The 17,685-nt window shown below is 41.6% G+C and overlaps 1 protein-coding gene across 3 annotated transcripts in view; it reads left to right on the forward strand.

Annotated features, from left to right (window-relative positions):
- The window catches only part of JPH1 (junctophilin 1), an 83,026-nt gene that overhangs the window by 52,526 nt on the left and 12,815 nt on the right, over window positions 1-17,685 (forward strand). For all 3 annotated transcript variants that reach the window (XM_044245438.1, XM_044245440.1, XM_044245439.1), the window contains exon 3: window positions 5,223-5,341. In XM_044245438.1, coding sequence (XP_044101373.1) covers window positions 5,223-5,341 — 119 coding nt within the window. The remainder of the gene's footprint in view (window positions 1-5,222; window positions 5,342-17,685) is intronic.

Here is a 17,685-nt window from a genome sequence, read left to right on the forward strand (position 1 = left end):
AGCCTGCTTCCTCCTCTCTCTCTCTGCCTGCCTCTCTGCCTGCTTGTGATCTCTGTCTGTCAAATAAATAAATAAAATCTTTTAAAAAAAAGGCCAACTGTATGCTCGAGGTGATTGGCTTTCACAAATCTGGGTCTCTCATAAACGAGTTAAGGTCACAGTCCGAAAGGAAGGCTAACTGGTTTTTTTGTTGTGTTTTTGTTTTTGGTTTTGTTTTTTGGCATTTTCTTATTTCAGAAGATTAAAAGATCGTGGGTTTTTTCTGTTTGTTTGGTTGGTTGGTTTTTGGTTTTTTTGCATTTTCTTATCATAATGCCTTAACCCAGGAAGGAATGTTAGCTATTGTCAGGCATTTTCAGGAGACCCAAAAGGGAAACAGAATGGTCAACAGACGCTAGAAGCAGGGAGGTCAGTTCTGCCTTTGCAGGAACCCGATGAGAGGTTGTGGCAGCGTGATCAGGGCAGACACGGCAACAATAACAAGAACTGGCTGGACTGAGGATTGGTTTTTGAGGTAATGCCAACTGGATTTGCTGACCGTGGATGTGGTATGTGACAGAAAGGGGGACATCAAGGATGACTTGAAGGGTGTAGGCCTGAGGAACTGGAAAATGACATTGCCATCACCAGAGATTTGGATTCTTATGCACAATTGAGGTCATTTTTAAATTTTCCTAATAATCTTCTTTCAGTATTTGGACATCAAAGCAAATCAGGTGTACAGCCTCCTAACCAAATAGATCACCAGCTCTGCTGTCAGATTTTAAATTGTGCCAGTAAACTGACTTTGATTTAATATAACAAATTTAAAAAGACATCAAAATCCACATTTTTTTAAAAGCAGCTAATTGTTGGGAAGAAAACATATAAAAAGGCAGAAATAGCAAAATTTGTAAATATCATATACAGTTTTACCATTACCAGATAGATTGTCCATTCTAAATTAAAATCTTCATCAGCTACGTCAGTGGACAGATGAGCAGAAGATTGAAGTTGGGAGCGCCCTGGGTGGCTGAGTGGGTTAAGTGTCCGAGTCTTGATTTTGGCTCAGGTCATGATCTGAGATTTAGCCCTGCTTGGGGCTCCTTACTCAGCAGGAAGTCTACTTGTCCCTCTCGCTCTGCTCTGCTCCCCAACCCCCTTACTTGCTCACTTGCTCTCTCTCAATTAAATCTTAAAAAAAAATTACTGAAGTTGGAAGTTGCAACAGACAGCTAAGAGCCAGCTTGTTACTTTAGCAGGAGTATATGCCAGGCATATTCAATATATTGCCCATAGATGTTTTTGTAAAAGCATTACGAAGTTTAAGAAAACTCAGGGGCGCCTGGGTGGCTCAGTCAGTTGGGCAACTGCCTTCGGCTCAGGTCATGATCCCAGAATCCTGGGATCGAGTCCCCCCACATCGGGCTCCCAGCTCTGCAGAGAGTCTGCTTCTCCCTCTGACCTTCCCCCCTCTCATGCTCTCTCTCACTCTCTTTCAAAAAAATAAATAAAATCTTTAAAGGAAAAAAGAAAAATCAGGAAAGGCAGACTATTTTATTTCTGAGTAAGATGACTTGAGAGTTCATGAAAAACTATTTCAGTTATTAAAGAATAATTTCAGGCATTCACCATCAAATTACGGATTGGAAAAATAGATTGAAATTAAGTTCTTGTGTACAGGGAATGCCTTACACCCAGAAATTCCACATTTACTGCTCTGGCTGTTCGCAAGTGACCCTCGCAGGACTTGTGTCCGGGGGGGGACTCACCCAGCTGCTTGTGTGAGCTTAGCCAGCTGCTCAGGTCTCCCTGCCTCTTCACCCATACACAGTAACTCTCTACAAGCCAAAACTTGGATTTATTTGGGGGGAAAATAAATATATAAATACATATATGGCCCTAACAGAAAGTCGACAGCTGATGTTGCTGTTTACTTACTTTTTACTGCATTTTATGGGAGAAAGTATATGTGATAATGATATTTGGAGATTCGTGAGGGTCTGATCACTCATGGATATCAGCAGTGTGTTGAATATGTGAGAGGCTTCTTGGGCGTGCATGTTCCTACTTGTGTGTGTGTGTGTGTGTGTGTGTGTGTGTGTTTTCCACATGACCAACTACAGCAGCAGGGTATCCGGCTTGCATTGTTGCAGCTGTCCTCCCCAGAATGACCAGCCCGAACCCCCCCCCCACACACACACACCCCAACCCATGAACAAAGGCATGTCTTACCACTTGGCTGAATAAAGGGGTCGTGGGTTGCTCTGGAGCTGAGCCAGGGATTTGAACACAGGAATTCACTAATATGAGCCAGAGTTAAGCCCAGATTTTCCCCCCGGGCAAAATCCAGACCTATCAGTGGCCTGGCCACACAGAGCTGGTGGCGACAGCCAACTCAGATGGGTTCCTGTTCTCTTCTACTTCCTGTCACTGGGTCTAGGGCTACCAGAAGCTCTCGTGCAGACCTCTTGTCTTAGCGTTTGAATGTGGTTTTGACTCATCTTGCCAGTTGCATAGGAGCATTGACACAGGGAGGGGCACGAGATGGAAAGTCTCCCCCCTCCCTGTTGGGTCTCCCAGGAAAGAGCAAGTAGAAGTGTACAGAGGTTATGGCTTGACGGAGTCTGTGCTTCCAGAATGTACTTGCAGAAAGATTAAGCTGTATTTGTTTATTCTCCAGTTATTGTAAAAAGCGGTAGAGATAAATGATAGCATCTTATTTGAGGATGTGGTGGTGTGTTGTGATTTTAACAGAATAAACTGTTTGTACTTGGTTTTATAAATTTATCACTGAAGGACTAGCAGGTTTTATTATAAGGCAACATAACTGTACTCTCTGGCTTCATTAATTATGATGCTTAGACATAATTAGGCTCTATCTAAAAATAGCAGATAAAATGGAAGATCATTCTGGGAAAAAAGAGTTGAGATTCTGAGAAACTGTGAAAGAACGTAACAGAGGGCATCCATTGGTTCTCAGGCGCACCACAGGGGCTGAAGTGTCCCCCATCACCAGCGATGGCTCCTACAAGGGAGCCCTTTATTCGGGAATATGGTCTTACCCTCTTGGTTTTAGTTCCATTTCATGATACCTTATAATCTGAAACATCCTCTGTGATTCAGAAATAACAACTTTGATGATTGGAAAGTTGATCCATTAATTTTTCATCAATGGACTTCATTTCTTAGAGTAGTTTTAAATTTACAGAAAAATTGAGCAGAAAGTACAGAGTCATTCCCTCTTCTCCCCACACCCACATCATTTCCCCTATAATGAAAATCTGGCACTAATGGGTACTTTTGTTACAACTGATGAGCCAGTATTGCTACATCAGTATTAGCTAAAGTCGGTGGTTGACTAATGGACTCACTCTGTGTGTGGTACTGTCTAGTGGGTTTTGATATATACATAATAGCATTGAGCCCCCATTACAGTGTCATATAGAGTAGTCTCTCTGTTCTGAGTTTCTCCTGGGCTCCACCTATATTCATCCTTCCTCCACTTGGACCCCAAACCCTTCGCAACCCCTGATCTTTTTACTAGCTCTATCGTTTTGTCAGTCTGTTCATTTTTAAGTAACTAACCAGCTGTTCTTAAAGACGCATCATTCATTCCTTTATTCATAAAATGAGCCCTCAATAAATCCCGGGAGTCAGGCAGTGTCCTACACATTGGGAATATAGCAGAGGGCCAATCTTCCTCTGAAGGTTCCACTGAACCTTCCACTGAAGCTTACATTCTAGTGCACCCAGTCCCCAGTGTTGGCTAGGTCCTAAGGAGGAGTGAGTGAGGTGTCCCATAAAGACACAGAAAGAGGGGTGCCTGGTTGGCTCAGTGAGTTAAAGCCTCTGCTTTCGTCTCAGGTCATGATCCCAGGGTCCTGGGATCTCTGCTCAGCAGGGAGCCTATTTCCTCCTCCTCCTCTCTCTCTCTCTCTCTCTCTCTCTGCCTGCCTCTCTGCCTACTTGTGATCTGTCTGTCAAATAAAAAAATAAAATATTTAAAAAAATTTTTAAAAAGACACAGAAAGAGAGGAGGTAGTTGGAGAATTTGGAAACGGGACCTCCTGCCAGTTAGGCAGTTAGCCCCTGACCCCAATCTCAGGTCAGACCCCATCTTCCCTGCTTCCTGCCAGCAGCTAGTCCCGGGAATTCAGTCTGCCAGCCTCCTCCAGCTGCCACCGGCCTTTTCTCTCCCTTTAAGAACTGCTAGGGCACAACCTTATTTCCCAACTTTTCCTCTCCTGCTGTTTCTGAAATAAGTGTAAGCACCTCTTTCAAACCTTCATTGAGCTTTTACTACTAGGTATCTGTAGCCCTGTCTCGTGCTAGCGAAAGAGCATAGAAAGTTAACAAAATCATAAGAAGTAGACACCCATTATTATCATCTAAATACTAACTGGACAAGGTCTTCTTTGGAAGTGAATAACCTAGGGTTCTCTGTCTTACCCTATAAATCCTCTGTTCTTGGGCAGGTGGACATCAGTTCTCGGGTCTTGCCATAAGAAACCCCATTCTCTACCCAGCTGCCTCCTCCCTCACCCTAGTCGTCTGGAAAGAGAAGTTTCATGAGTGAGCATGGGCCGGGGGCAGGTGGAAGCCTGGAAGACATCTGTGGACTCCTTAGAATCTCCTGAGCACATTCCTAAGTGCAGACCCTGCACTTGGCTTCTGCAGGCTGGCGAGAGCCCATTGTGGGCATCTGTTCCCAGTCACACAGTGATGTCATGCTGGTCCCTTGAATCAGTCATAGAGGGAGTATTTAACCATGGAGATCAAGGCTACAGATAAGAGTTTCACTACTTTTTTTTCCAGAGTTACTTTATTCAGCCTGCTACTGGGCAGACCCTTCTTAACCAAATTCTTACATAGATCCTGCCACAGAAATTAAACTCATGAACACCATATTCATAAGCTGTTAACTCTAGTCTCCCTGGTTTGCAGGGGAGGCTGCTGACCAAAGTCAGCAGGAGATCTGACCCAGGAAGTTTTGAAAACCAGGCTTTGCATCAAGCTGCACAGAACTTGCTCTGCCTTTTATTTCCCTTGAAAGAAGGACGGAGGCAACATACAGGTGGGCCTCCGCCCATGTGGGCACAGGGACCCCAAAACTTGCAGGCAGAGGCACGGGGCCATGAGTGCAGTAGTGTTTCTCTGCCCCAGGCTGCAGACAGCGTGCTTGTTGGTGGGTAATTAACAAGGTGCCGCCCTTGCTGACTCGCCCTCTGTGCCCCGTGTAGGACTGCACACGCAAGAGCGAAAGCCGACGCCGCCGACCAGGCTGCCCAGGCCGCCCGCCAGGAGTGTGACATCGCAAGAGCGGTGGCCAGGGAGCTGTCACCTGACTTCTACCAACCAGGTGAGACTGTTGTCCAGAGGTGGGAGAGGCAGGGGTACTGCCTCTGGTCCTTTTTTTTTTCCCCCCTTTTCTTTTTCCTTAAAGGTCTGTGCTTTGTGGATACCAGCAAGACTAAAAAACAAGTAGGTACAAAAAGTCCTAAGTATTTGAAGGCTGAGTGTTAAGTGCTGGAGATTTGGCTTAGTCCCCAGGGTCTCTCCCTTCCTGCCTCCTGACTCTTGTCAATAAACTTTGAGCTGATACCGGTAAAGGAGAAGGGAATCCAGAAGAAGTTTCTGATTCTAAGAAATGGTGTTAGCATGTTAGTGCCTGTTGCACGTGGTGTAACAAACATCCCAAATTCAGAGGCACCTGTAACCATACCATTAGCTGTAGTTAACACATGAACCAATAACTACTACGAATATTTTTTTTTTGATCAATCAGAACTAAAGTTCAAAGGACTGTGGTTATTAACAGGACAATCCAAGTCATGGTAGAATAAATTAAAATGACCACCTCATTTTAAAAAATCAATCCAGATCATTTACTTCTCAAATGTTATAAAATATTAATAGGTTAAAATATTTATCTGACTGCCTAATGGTTTCTTAGTAGATTGTTTCCATCCCTTTCTATAATAGTCTAGCCACTATTTTTTATATATGTTTCTTCATTGGGTATTTTTTTTTTAAAGATTTTATTTATTTGACAGAGATCACAAGTAGGGAGAGAGGCTGGCAGAGAGAGAGAGGAGGAAGCAGGCTCCCTGCTGAGCTCGATCCCAGGGGCTCCATCCCAGGACCCTGAGATTATGACCTGAGCTGAAGGCAGAGCTTAACCCACTGAGCCAGCCAGGCACCCTCTTCATTGTTTTAGAAGCAGCATCTTCCCAGTGATTGAGGGATGAACAGATTTCTAGATGAAGAGATCAAAATCCATGTTCTATAAATTTCTATAAATATCAAAATTTATCTTAACAAGGAATTTTTCCACATTAGTTTCTATAACTCAAGCTGGAGAACTAGCATCCTGTGCAACATGTGAGCTCAGCTGTGCTTGGTTCCAGTAAGGTCAATAATCCTGGAACCCACCAAATGAATAAGGCAGGTCAAAGTGGATAGAATAGCAAGATCCATATACAAAAGCTAGAAACTTGGCTGTAATAAAGGATGGAGGAATTAGAAGGAAAGGAGGACATGGTGATTTTTTTTTTTCTACAAAGAAGGAAGACAGTAAAAAATGGCGTTAAGAAGACTTTTTTTTTTTAAGATTTTATTTATTTATTTGACAGAGAGAGATCACAAGTAGGCAGAGAGAGAGGGGGAAGCAGGCTCCCCGTTGAGCAGAGAGCCTGATGTGGGGCTCTATCCCAGGACCCTAGGATCATGACCTGAGCTGAAGGTAGAGGCTTTAACCCATGAGCCACCCAGGTGCCCCAAGAAGACTTTTTTTTAGGAGAAATACTAGAAAGGGACCCCGTCTGGTTGCTGAGTGATAGAGCTTTCAGAGTGACTTCTGTAATAGTTCAACTCCAGGGAGACAACTGTGATAATGAGTGTTTTCTTTCATGTGCCTCCTTTCTAAACCTCTGGATGAGATCTCAATCATTTACCATATACATGTATTATTAAGAAAGTGGAACTCTTTGCAATAACCTCTGCTAGGAAGAGACTATTTTCTGGTTTGAAATGAACACCCACTTCCTGTTGCCCAAGTGTGTTGGTCACTACCTGTTGGGTATGAGAGCTGCACACTGAGTTCAGCCACAGAGTTCCAGGACTGTCCTGTTCCCTCCCCAGTGGCACGGGGAAGCGGCTCATTAGTCAGGAGATAGTGCTGCTCCATGAAGTAGCCCTAGGCTTGGGCTGCTTTGGACGCAAACAAACTTGGTATTGTTGTCTGCAGAGGGTAGTTTCTAGGTTCTCTTGTTAAGTCTGCAGGGTGGAGAGGGGGATGGGATTCCTATAGATTTCTAGTAGGTGTTACCAAGAGGTAAATTATACTGAAGGTCATCTCAGTTTCCCAGACTAGATGGTTTTAAAAGCCTTTTATTGCATAAAAGCATTTGAGGGAAGAAAATATTGTGGGAAAATGTAATGCCACCCTCTTAGCTAACATACCAGCTTCATACAAGCAAGTTGTGCATCAGTAATGAATACAGCACAGTAGCACAAGATGACAACGGGTCTATTTAAGACAAGGGCTAAGGGGAAGGCTGCAATCCCCTTTGACCCATAGCCAACTCTTCCTGCACCAACTGGACAGAAAGCCTTTTCTGTACCAAGTATTATTGATCTTCTCAAGGGAACATAACTCAAGCTTTCCACTCCACATTTATAGGGTGATCAAATCAGATAGACATTTCTAAAAGGGCTTTCAAGTACTTTTTTTTTTGAGGTCAGGCTGCTCATTTAATTTACATATCTTAGATATAAATATTTCCATTGTTTGAAAGGCATGTGTCCTGCATAGACATTGTTGGCCCCGAGGTAAAGGAGGTCTGTTGTACCTTACGTGTTGAATGCTTTTCTTTTCCCAGAGCTGGCAGTATTTTCAGATAGTTGCCATCTTAATTAAATCTAATGCTTTTAAGTTCAAAACTGCATTATTCTACAGTTCAGTTAAAAACTAAGGAAAGGGGTGCCTGGGTGGCTCAGTGGGTTAAAGCCTCTGCCTTTGGCTCAGGTCATGATCCCAGGGTCCTAGGATCGAGCCCTGCGTCGGGCTGTCTGCTCAGCGGGGAGCCTGCTTCCTCCTCCCTCTCTCTCTGCCTGCCTCTCTGCCTACTTGTGATCTCTGTCAAATAAATAAATAAAATCTTAAAAAAAAAAAAAAATAAGGAAAAAACTATAAACATATGGGAAGGCTTTGTTACCCAAAGGGTGTTAAATTCTAACAAATAATGGAAAGCATACAAATAGAGGGATGTGACTGTATATGTAGATAATTACACATTTACACACAGACCATCACTGTCATGTGTATGAGTGACACAGCAGGTCACTCTCCACCAAGAACTTAGAAATGACATTTCCCTCCCAGGGTTAAATTTTCAAATGAGCCTGTGGGACTGCACAAAGATATATAAAGTGATCATAAGTGATAGCACAGCTATATTTATAGTAAGATTTCCTTGTAACCCGATTAAGTGTATTAAAACTACCTAAAGAATTGGTCACACAAAGTAGTATAGAAAAGAAAAAGGCCACAGAGGCAAATATTGGCAGCGTCCATCCAAACACCATCCAGGGGAGAGAGACGCCATGGCCAAACCCTGGAGTACTGCAGTTGAGCTGGCAAGGACATTTCTGTTATGGGGAAGGATGCAGGGAACCGTAGACAACCATGTATGGCTTTATTGGCAAGACCATCCCACTGAGGAAATGGATGCATCAGGCTAGCAGAGCCTGATGCCTTTAGATGTTTGATTCATTTCTTGCTTCTTGTCCTGATTCTGTGTTCACTGTAACCTTCTAATTTTGGTTGAGCTTCTCACGGAGGTCTCCCAAAAGGAGCAGCATGGGCCGGTACCCTCCGGGCCAAGCCCCTGGCCTGTGATGTTTACATTGCTCATGGGAAACTCATGAATTGACCTTCTGGTGTTTGACATCAGTCTTGTGAGCTCTGGTGATGTGAGTCTGCCCCCAAGGGATGGCTGTACTTCAAAGTGCTGATGAAATCAGGTTTCTAAGCCAGGAAAGCTGAGAGGAGATTTTGGATGATCGCTGAGGAAACAGAGGGGAGGATGATTGGGAAATGGTATGGTTCTTTGTCCCACACTTTTAGTTTCCTTCCCGTCAAGGTACTTACTTTTTTTTAATGTATTTTTTTTTTATGTTACATTAGTCACCATACTGTACATCATTAGTTTTTGATGTAGTGCTCCATGATTCATTGTTGGCGTATAACACCCAGGGCTCCATGCAATCCGGGTCCTCCTTGATACCCATCACTGGGCTCACCCATCCCCCACCTCCTCCCCTCAGAAACCCTCAAGATACTTAATTTGCTTTTAACTTCAAGTGATATTAAGTAGGCTGCAAAACTTTTATATTTATCAAGAGTGGGGATGACTGGGCCAAAAAAAAAAAGACTGAAAAGCACTGCCCCAGCATATGGTAAACATGTTTACTTTGAGCCGTCCTAGGATATAGCCAGCTCACTTCCGTGGGCAATATCCTCAGCAAGTTTTGTCCTCTTGTGTTTGCACATATGTATTAGCTGAGCTGCTATAACAAAGCAAAATGCTACAGACTGGGTGGCTTAAGCAACAGAAGTTCATTTCTCACAGTTCTGGAGGCTGCAAGGCTGAGATCAGAGTGCCAGTACGATTGGGTTCTGGTAGAGAACCATCTTCCTGGCTTAGAGGGGGCCTTCTTCTCCCTGTGTCCTCACGTGGCTTTTCCTGGGTGCATGTGTGTGGATAGAGAACAAGAACTCTGCTATCTCTTCCTCGTCCTATAAGGGCACGAATGCTATCATGGGGACCCACCTTCATAACCCAATCTAACCGACTTACCATGTGATGAGCCCTGATACATGAGTGAACACTGCATCTGACACAAAGTATGTACTATATGTTGGCTAATTGAATTTAAAAATTAATTAATTATTAATAAATAAAGAAAACCCACTCACCTCCCAAAGGCCCCAACTCTAAATATGAGCACATATCACAAACTCAGCATATAAGTTTGAGGGAGAGACAAACATTCAGTCCATAATAGCATGTATATGTACTCACATAACACTCTGTATGTCATTTAAAGTAAAAGTGAAGTATTTAGGGTATTATGGGCCAGTGTTAATGAAGCTCACATTCCTGGTATGAATTAGAAATCTTCAGAAATCAAAGTATATTTTCATTATATAATGGTCTCTGCGTATCATTAATATGTAGTATTTTTGGTTCAGGGAAGTATCCTGGAACAGAGGACTTCTAAACTCACTTCCCAAAACCCAAAATTCAGGATAATTTTTTTGTGTGTGTGTGGAAAAGGGGAAATGGAATAGTCCACTGGTTGACATGAAATTAATAATTCATGAGTTTGCTGGCTATTCCTACCACTTACTTCAGTATATTCAGTTCCACAGATGGGTGTTGAGTGCCAGCCCTGTGAGGGCACCAGAAGGGAGGGCCCCCAGCTTGCAGGCAAGAGCCCTGTGGCTGTGTTCATAGAAGTGAAAGTATTTTTATAGATGGGACTCTAAAGTCCTATAGGAAAGGGGCATTCTTTCCACGTAGAATATAAAAGTAAATTGTGCTACGGGTTGTATCGCCTTTTTAGAATCTTTCAGTTTGATCCTCTTCTACTGACTGGCAGTCTCCAAAGAAGATACCTAGTTTCTGTTTAATGACTTCCGATGTTACTACAAAGCCCCTGCCGTCAGCCCTGCCCTCGTAGAGATTTGTTGTGGGGAATCTTCATGGTGCTCCTTCTGCCCATAGCCAGCCCACCAAGGCTCACCTAGGAGGAACTAGTTGCCTGCCCTGCTGTCACCATCTGCTGTATCCGTGCAGAGCCTTCCTGCCAACCTTAGTAAGGAACATTTCAGTGTTGGTGGATGGCATGTGCTGAACGTTGTTGCGTGTTGTGTGGCGTGCCAGTGAGCAGGGGACTTGGATCTGACTTCTTCCTAATAGGAACTCCCCAGTCCCTTAGGATTCACAGAGACGGTCTGTAAAGATCAATGAAAATACTTCCTACAACAACTATCATCATACATGGTAATTTTGCTCGCTGGCAGTAGGCTGACTAGTCTTTGGTAATGAACTGCTACGTCTCATGTGTTTAATGTTGCTGGTAGGTGGGGGGAGACAAGATGGTGGAGACGTAGCAGGCTGAGACTACTTCAGGTAGCAGGAGATCAGCTAGAGAGCTTAATGTTGCTGGTGTGGCTCCGCTGACACACATTACTACACAGAACAAGTAGCAAGCACAACATGTGCCTTCCAAAAAGAGAGTCCAGGAAAAACTTCTGTCCTCTGCGTTATATGTCTTGTTCAAAAAGCATTCATTCGTTCTCTGGGAAATCAAACTGTATATTCTCCCCTAGCTGGCCAGTCCCTACATGACTACATGACTACCCCATGTTGGAACCATTGACGGCTGGAGTCAGGGCCCTGTTTTTTTGGCATGCTTTTAAATGGCTGTGTCTGGGTACCTTAGGATCCCCTGGAGCACTTGTTAAACATCAAGACTTCAGGCTTAAAGTCTAAAGATTCATACTTGAAGTCTCTGGGAATTGTACCCCTGGTATCCTGACAGCAAATATGGAGCCATGGCTGTAGAGTACATTTATTTTCTTATCTAGCTATTTATTAACACACGGTAAAGCTGAGAAATTTTTTTAATATGCAAGTTAGTACCGGAATATATGTCCACTGTCCTAGTAAATTCCTTTTTTTTTTTTAAGAGTTTATTTATTTACTTGAAAGAGGTAGAGAGTGAGAGAGAAAGAACATGAGAGGTGAGAGGGTCAGAGGGAGAAGCAGACTCCCCGCTGAGCAGGAAGCCGGATGCGGGACTCGATCCTGAGACTCCGAGATCATGACCTGACCTGAAGGCAGTTGCTTAACCAACTGAGCCACCCAGGCACCCCAGATTCCATTTTTTTTTTAAATTGAGGTATGCCTGATACACAATGTTTGTATACAATATTGTGACCTGACAACTCTGAGTGTTCTGCAATGCTTACCCTAAGTGCAGTTACTATCCAATACCATACAAAGTTATTATAAAAAGTTACTAAACATTATTGATATTATATATTATTATATATTATATAGCTAATACATATTGTTATAATAGTGTATTATATAATTAGTATTATATTAGTCATATTAATTATAATATTATTGACTATATTCCCTATACTGTACTTTTCATCCTCTTCATTTGTTAAGTTTTTACCTCTTAAACCCCTTCACCTGTTTTGCCAACCCACTTTCCCTCTGGCAACCACCAGTTCTCTGTATTTATGAATCTGTTTCTGGTTTTGGTTTGTTTTTTTGTTGTTTTTGTTTTTGTTTTTGTTTTTTGGTGGTTCATTTGCTTTTTAGGTTCCACATAGAGGTGAAATCATATGTTGTTTGTCTTTCCAAAGCTGACTTTTTTCACTTAGCATAATACGAGGTCTATCCATTATTGTCACAAGTGGCAAGAACTCGTTCTTTTTTATGGCTGAGTAATAGTCCCGTGTGTATGTGTGCATGTGCGTGCTTGCGTGTGAATAACAAAAATTCTTTATTCATATATAAATGGACACTTGGGTTGCTTCCGTATCTTGGCTGTTATAAATGCTGCAGTAAACAGACGGCGGTGCAAATCTTCTTGAATTAGTGTTTCTGGTTTTTTTGTAGTAAATACCCAGCAGCAGAATTGCAGTAATATTTGGTAGTTCTATTTTTAATTTTTTGAGGAAACTCTATACTGTCTCCCAGTGACTGAACCAATTTACATTTCCAGCAAATAGTGCACAAGGGTTCCCTTTTCTCCACACCTTCAACATTCATTATTTCTTGTCTTTTTCATACCAGCTAGCTATTTTGACTGGTGCGAGGTGATATCTCATGGTGATTTTAATTTGTATTTCCTTGATGGTTAGTGATGCTGAGTATCTTTTTAGGTGTCTGTTGGCCATCTCTATATATTCTTCAGAATAAGGTTCAGGTCCTCTGCCAGTTCTTTAATCAGATTATTTGGGTTTTTTGGTGTTGAGTTGTATGAGTTCTTATATATTTTGATCCTAACCCCTTATCAGACATATCAATGGCAAATACCTTCTCCCATTTAGTAGGTTGCCTTTTCATTTTGTTGGTGGTTTCCTCTCTGTGCAAAAGCTTTTTATTTTGGTGTAGTCCCAATATTTTATTTTTGCTTTTGTCTTTCTTGCCTGAGGAGACACATCTAGGAAACTTCTGCTAAGGCCAATGTGCAAGAGGTTATTGCCCGTTTTAGTAGCTTTACGGTTTCAGGTATAATGTTTTAAGTCTTTAATCCATTTTGAGTTTACTTTCATGTATAGTGTAAGACAGTGGTCCAGTTTCCCAGAGCCATTGATTAAAGGACTGTCCTTGCCCTGTTGGATATTCTTGCCTCCTTCACCATAGACTGACCACAGAAGCATGAGTTTATTTCTGGGCTCTCTATTCTGTTCCACTGATCTATGTGTCTTTTTTTGTGCCAGTCCCATTATGTTGTGCTTACTCTAACTTGAATCTGGATTGTGATACCTCCAGGTTTTTTGTTCTTTTTCAAGATTGCTTTACCCATTTGAAGTCTTTTGTGATTCTACACAAATTTTAGGACTGTTCTGGGTTCTGTGAAAAATACTGTTGGTGCTTTGATAGGGATCTAGAGATTCGTGTGGGTAGTATGGACATTTTAATGCTTCTGATTCTTCCATTCCGTGAGCATGGAATATCATTACATTTGTGTCATCTTCAGTGTCCCTCATCAGTGTCTAATAGTCTTCAGGGTATAGGTCTTTGACCTCCTAGGTGTGTTCCTAATTGTATAATTTTTGACGCCGTTGTAAATGGGATTGTTTTCTTAATTTCTCTTTCTGCCGCTTCACTATTAGTGTATAGAAACACAACAGATTTCTGTATATTAATTTTTTATTCTGCAACCTTACTGAATTCATTTTACTCATTCTCATAGTTTTTCCATGGAGTCTTGGGGTTTTCTGTATATATTATATAGCATCATGTTATCTGAAAATACTGATAGTTTACTTTTTCCTTACAAATTTGGATAAATCCTGAATTTGTAAGCTGCACTGTTATGGTCTCACATTTTCAAAATGAAGCGCATGGGCTCTGTGACAGCTTTATTTCTCATGGTTCAGTGACTCTGTCTCTTTTCCTCACAACTTTAAGAATGTATAACTAATCCTGTTCACCAGTGTTCATTCCCTTCCCCTGCTCTTTTCTGTGTAGGCACTTAAGTTAAATATTAGCTTTTAATGTGGCTTTATCTTTAGATTTGCAAAAATAACTTTTGTCCTACCCCTTAGATTGAAAACATTAAAAGTACTTTGTCATTTCTGTGTTCCAATAATGTAAAATTGATTCACAATGAAATAAAATAAAATCAACCAACTCTGATGAAATTTGGGGTAGAAGGGTTAAGAGAAAAAAATACGTAAGCAACGCACTGCATCAAACTGTATCAGATATTATCTGTTATCACTCGAGGGGAGGAAGGCTTTTTGTGCCATAGAATCCTGAGGTGGTTCTCCGTGGAAAACCAGCGTAGATGACCTTAATGGGTTTCTTAAGTAGGGGTAAGTCTTTTGATGAAAGAATAGGACTTTCTGGTGCTGCTGCTATTTCTCTTGCTGGTATATGCCAGTCTCAGCACCAAAAGAGAAGTCAAAAACAGGAAGCTCGTTACCTTTTGAATGATTTGCAGATGACCCTTTTCCTTTAGGGCACAGAGATACCTTTCTTTGGGCCAAGAATTCATACTTTCAGAGAAAATCGCCAAATTTCAAAGGGGTGGTGGTAGCATTTGGGGGAGCCTTCAAGTTCAGTAATTATTGCCATATGATCTTATCCTGTTTGGTTGGAAAGTGGGATAATATTGTTTGTTATGTTTTGGGCCCTGAATATGAACTCTAATTGCGGGTCTTTGGGAATTCTCATTTTTTGGCTTAAAATATTACATATATATTTTTGTATTTTATTTTAAGGATGCACAGAAGCTGTGTGATTTTGGTTTTCAGCTACTACAGCTATTTTTGGGTCAGTAAAGTAGGATAATAATGCCTGCTTCCTAAGATTTTGGTGAAGCTTTAAATTTTGGGAAATACCTTGTATAAACAGCAATCTCAGAACAATAACTTACTATTCAGACCACCAGAAGAAGAGCAATTAAAAATATAAGTAGGCAGTATGTATTTTAATTATTGAGGATAACTGTCCTTCAGCTCCTCTGTAAATCTTCTAAGTCTGGGGTGAGGGGTGGAAGTAGGGGACAGGAAGGAAAGTGAACAGATGCCAGTTCCTGTAAACAAATTGGTGGGGTGATTTCTCCCTGTATAATCAAGAGATGATGTTGTTAGCGCCTGCCCATTTACAGAGAATAGGGCCACCTGCGTTGTGACCTCGACTTGACCTCATGGGATGAAAGTGACTGATAGATAGAATGGTGGCCAGAGGATATAGGTGATCTGCTTTTAGGGAAGAAACTGAGAGGTGAAGTGCCTAGAGGGAGGGCAGTGCCTTGGAGTGCTGTCTTGGACAGCCCCAGGGTTTCCCACTGCCTGGGCCACTGACATTCATAAACTCAAGGCCACGACCATCCTGTGCTGCGTGGTCTGGGTCATTCCTCTTCGCTCCTTCAAAAATTCCCACATTACACTACAGTGTACCATTTTTTTTTTTAAACTGAAGCATAGTTGACACACCAAATGTTACTTTATTAAGCTAATTTATTTTTTTTAGAGAAAAAATAAATGGGAGTGGGAGTAGGGGTGGGAGGGCCCCAGGGAGGGAGAATCCTAAGCAGACTCCTTGCCGAGCATGGGTCCCAATGCGGGGCTTGATCTCAAGACCCTGAGATCATGACCTGAGCCAAAACCAAGAGCTGGACTCTTAGCTGCCTGAGCCACCCAGATGCCCCACCAGATGTTGCTTTAGTTTCAGGTATACAGCTTAGTGATTGCACAAGGTTATCCAGTCATGCTCTACTCACCACAGTGTAGTGACCATCGGTCACCCTACAGCGCTGCTACAGTCCCATTGACTGTATCTCCTGTGCTGTACCTTTCCTTCCCATGACTTATTCATTCCCTAACTGGAAGCTTGTGCTTTCCACTCGCCTTCACCCATTTTGCCCATCCCTCCACCTTCCTCCCCTCTGGCAACCATCAATTCTCTGTATTTAAGAATCTGTTTCTGCTTTTTGTTTATTTGTTTGCTTTTTAAATCCTACATATAAATGAAATTACGTGGTATTTGTCTTTCTCTGACTTATTTCATTTGGATAATACCCTCTAGTTCCATCCATGTTGTCACAAATGGCAAAAATCTTTTTCATTGCTGAGTCACACTCCATTGTTTGAATATACATCTTTTTTGTTCATTCGTCTATCAAGGGGCACTTGGGTTGTTTTCCATAATTTGATTATTGTAAGTAATGCTGCAATAAACATAGAGGTGCATAGATCTGTTCAGATTAGTGTTGCCATTTTCTTTGGGTGAATACCCAATAGTGGAATACTAGATAATATGCTATTATTCTATTGTTAAATTTTTGAGGAACCTCCATGCTGTTTTCCATTGTGGCTGCACCAATTTACATTTCTACCAACAGTGCATGAAAGTTCCTTTATCTCCACATCCTTGCCAATACTTATTTCTTATCTTTCTAATACCAGCCATTCTGACAGGTGTAAAGTGATATCTCATTATGGATTTGATTTGCATTTCCCTGATGATTAGTGATGCTTAGCATTTTTTCATGTGTCTGTGAACCATCTTTATGCCTTCTTTGGGAAAATGTCTGTTCAGGCTCTCTGTCCATTTTTCAGTCAGATTGTGGGTTTTATTGGTGTTGAGTTGCGTTAGTTCTGGCATAATGTTTTAGACATTAAACCCTTATTGGATATATCATTTGCAAATATCTTCTCCCATTTAGTAGGTTACCTTTTTGGCAAAAAGGTTGTTTTTGTTGGTTTCTTCTTGGCAAAAGCTCTTTAGTGTAGTCTCAGTAGCTTATTTTTGCTTTTGTTTCCCTTGCCTGAGGAGACATATCTAGAAAAATGTTGGCTGGGGCTGATGTCAAACAGATTATTGCCCATGTTTTCTTCTAGGAACTTTATGGTTTTAGGTCTTACATTTAGTTCTTTAATCCATTTTTATTTTTGTGTATAGTGTAAGAAAATGGTCTACTTTCATTCTTTTGCATTTAGGTGTCCAGTTTTCCCAACAACCATTTATTGAAGGGACTGTCTTTTCCTTATTGTATATTCTTGCCTCCTTTGTCACAGAGTAATTGACCATATAAGCATGGATATATTCCTGGGCTCTCTATTCTGTCCCATTGATCTATTTTTGTGCCGGTACAATACTATATTGATGGCTATAGCTTTATAGTATATCTTGAAATCCAGGATTGTGACACTTCCAGCTTTGTTTTTCTTTCTCAAGGCTGCTTTGGCTATTTAGGGTCTTTGTGGTTCCATACAAATTTTAGGATTATTTTTGTTCTAGTTCTTTGAAAAATGCTATTGGTATTTTGATAGGGATTGCACTGAATCTGTAGATTGCCTTGGATAGAATGGGCATTTTAATATTTTAACAACATTAATTCTTCTAATCCATGAGTGTGGAATGTCATTCCATTTGTGTC

Source organism: Neovison vison, chromosome 4 (genome assembly GCF_020171115.1).
Source record: "Neovison vison isolate M4711 chromosome 4, ASM_NN_V1, whole genome shotgun sequence".
Taxonomy (NCBI): Eukaryota; Metazoa; Chordata; class Mammalia; order Carnivora; family Mustelidae; genus Neogale; species Neogale vison.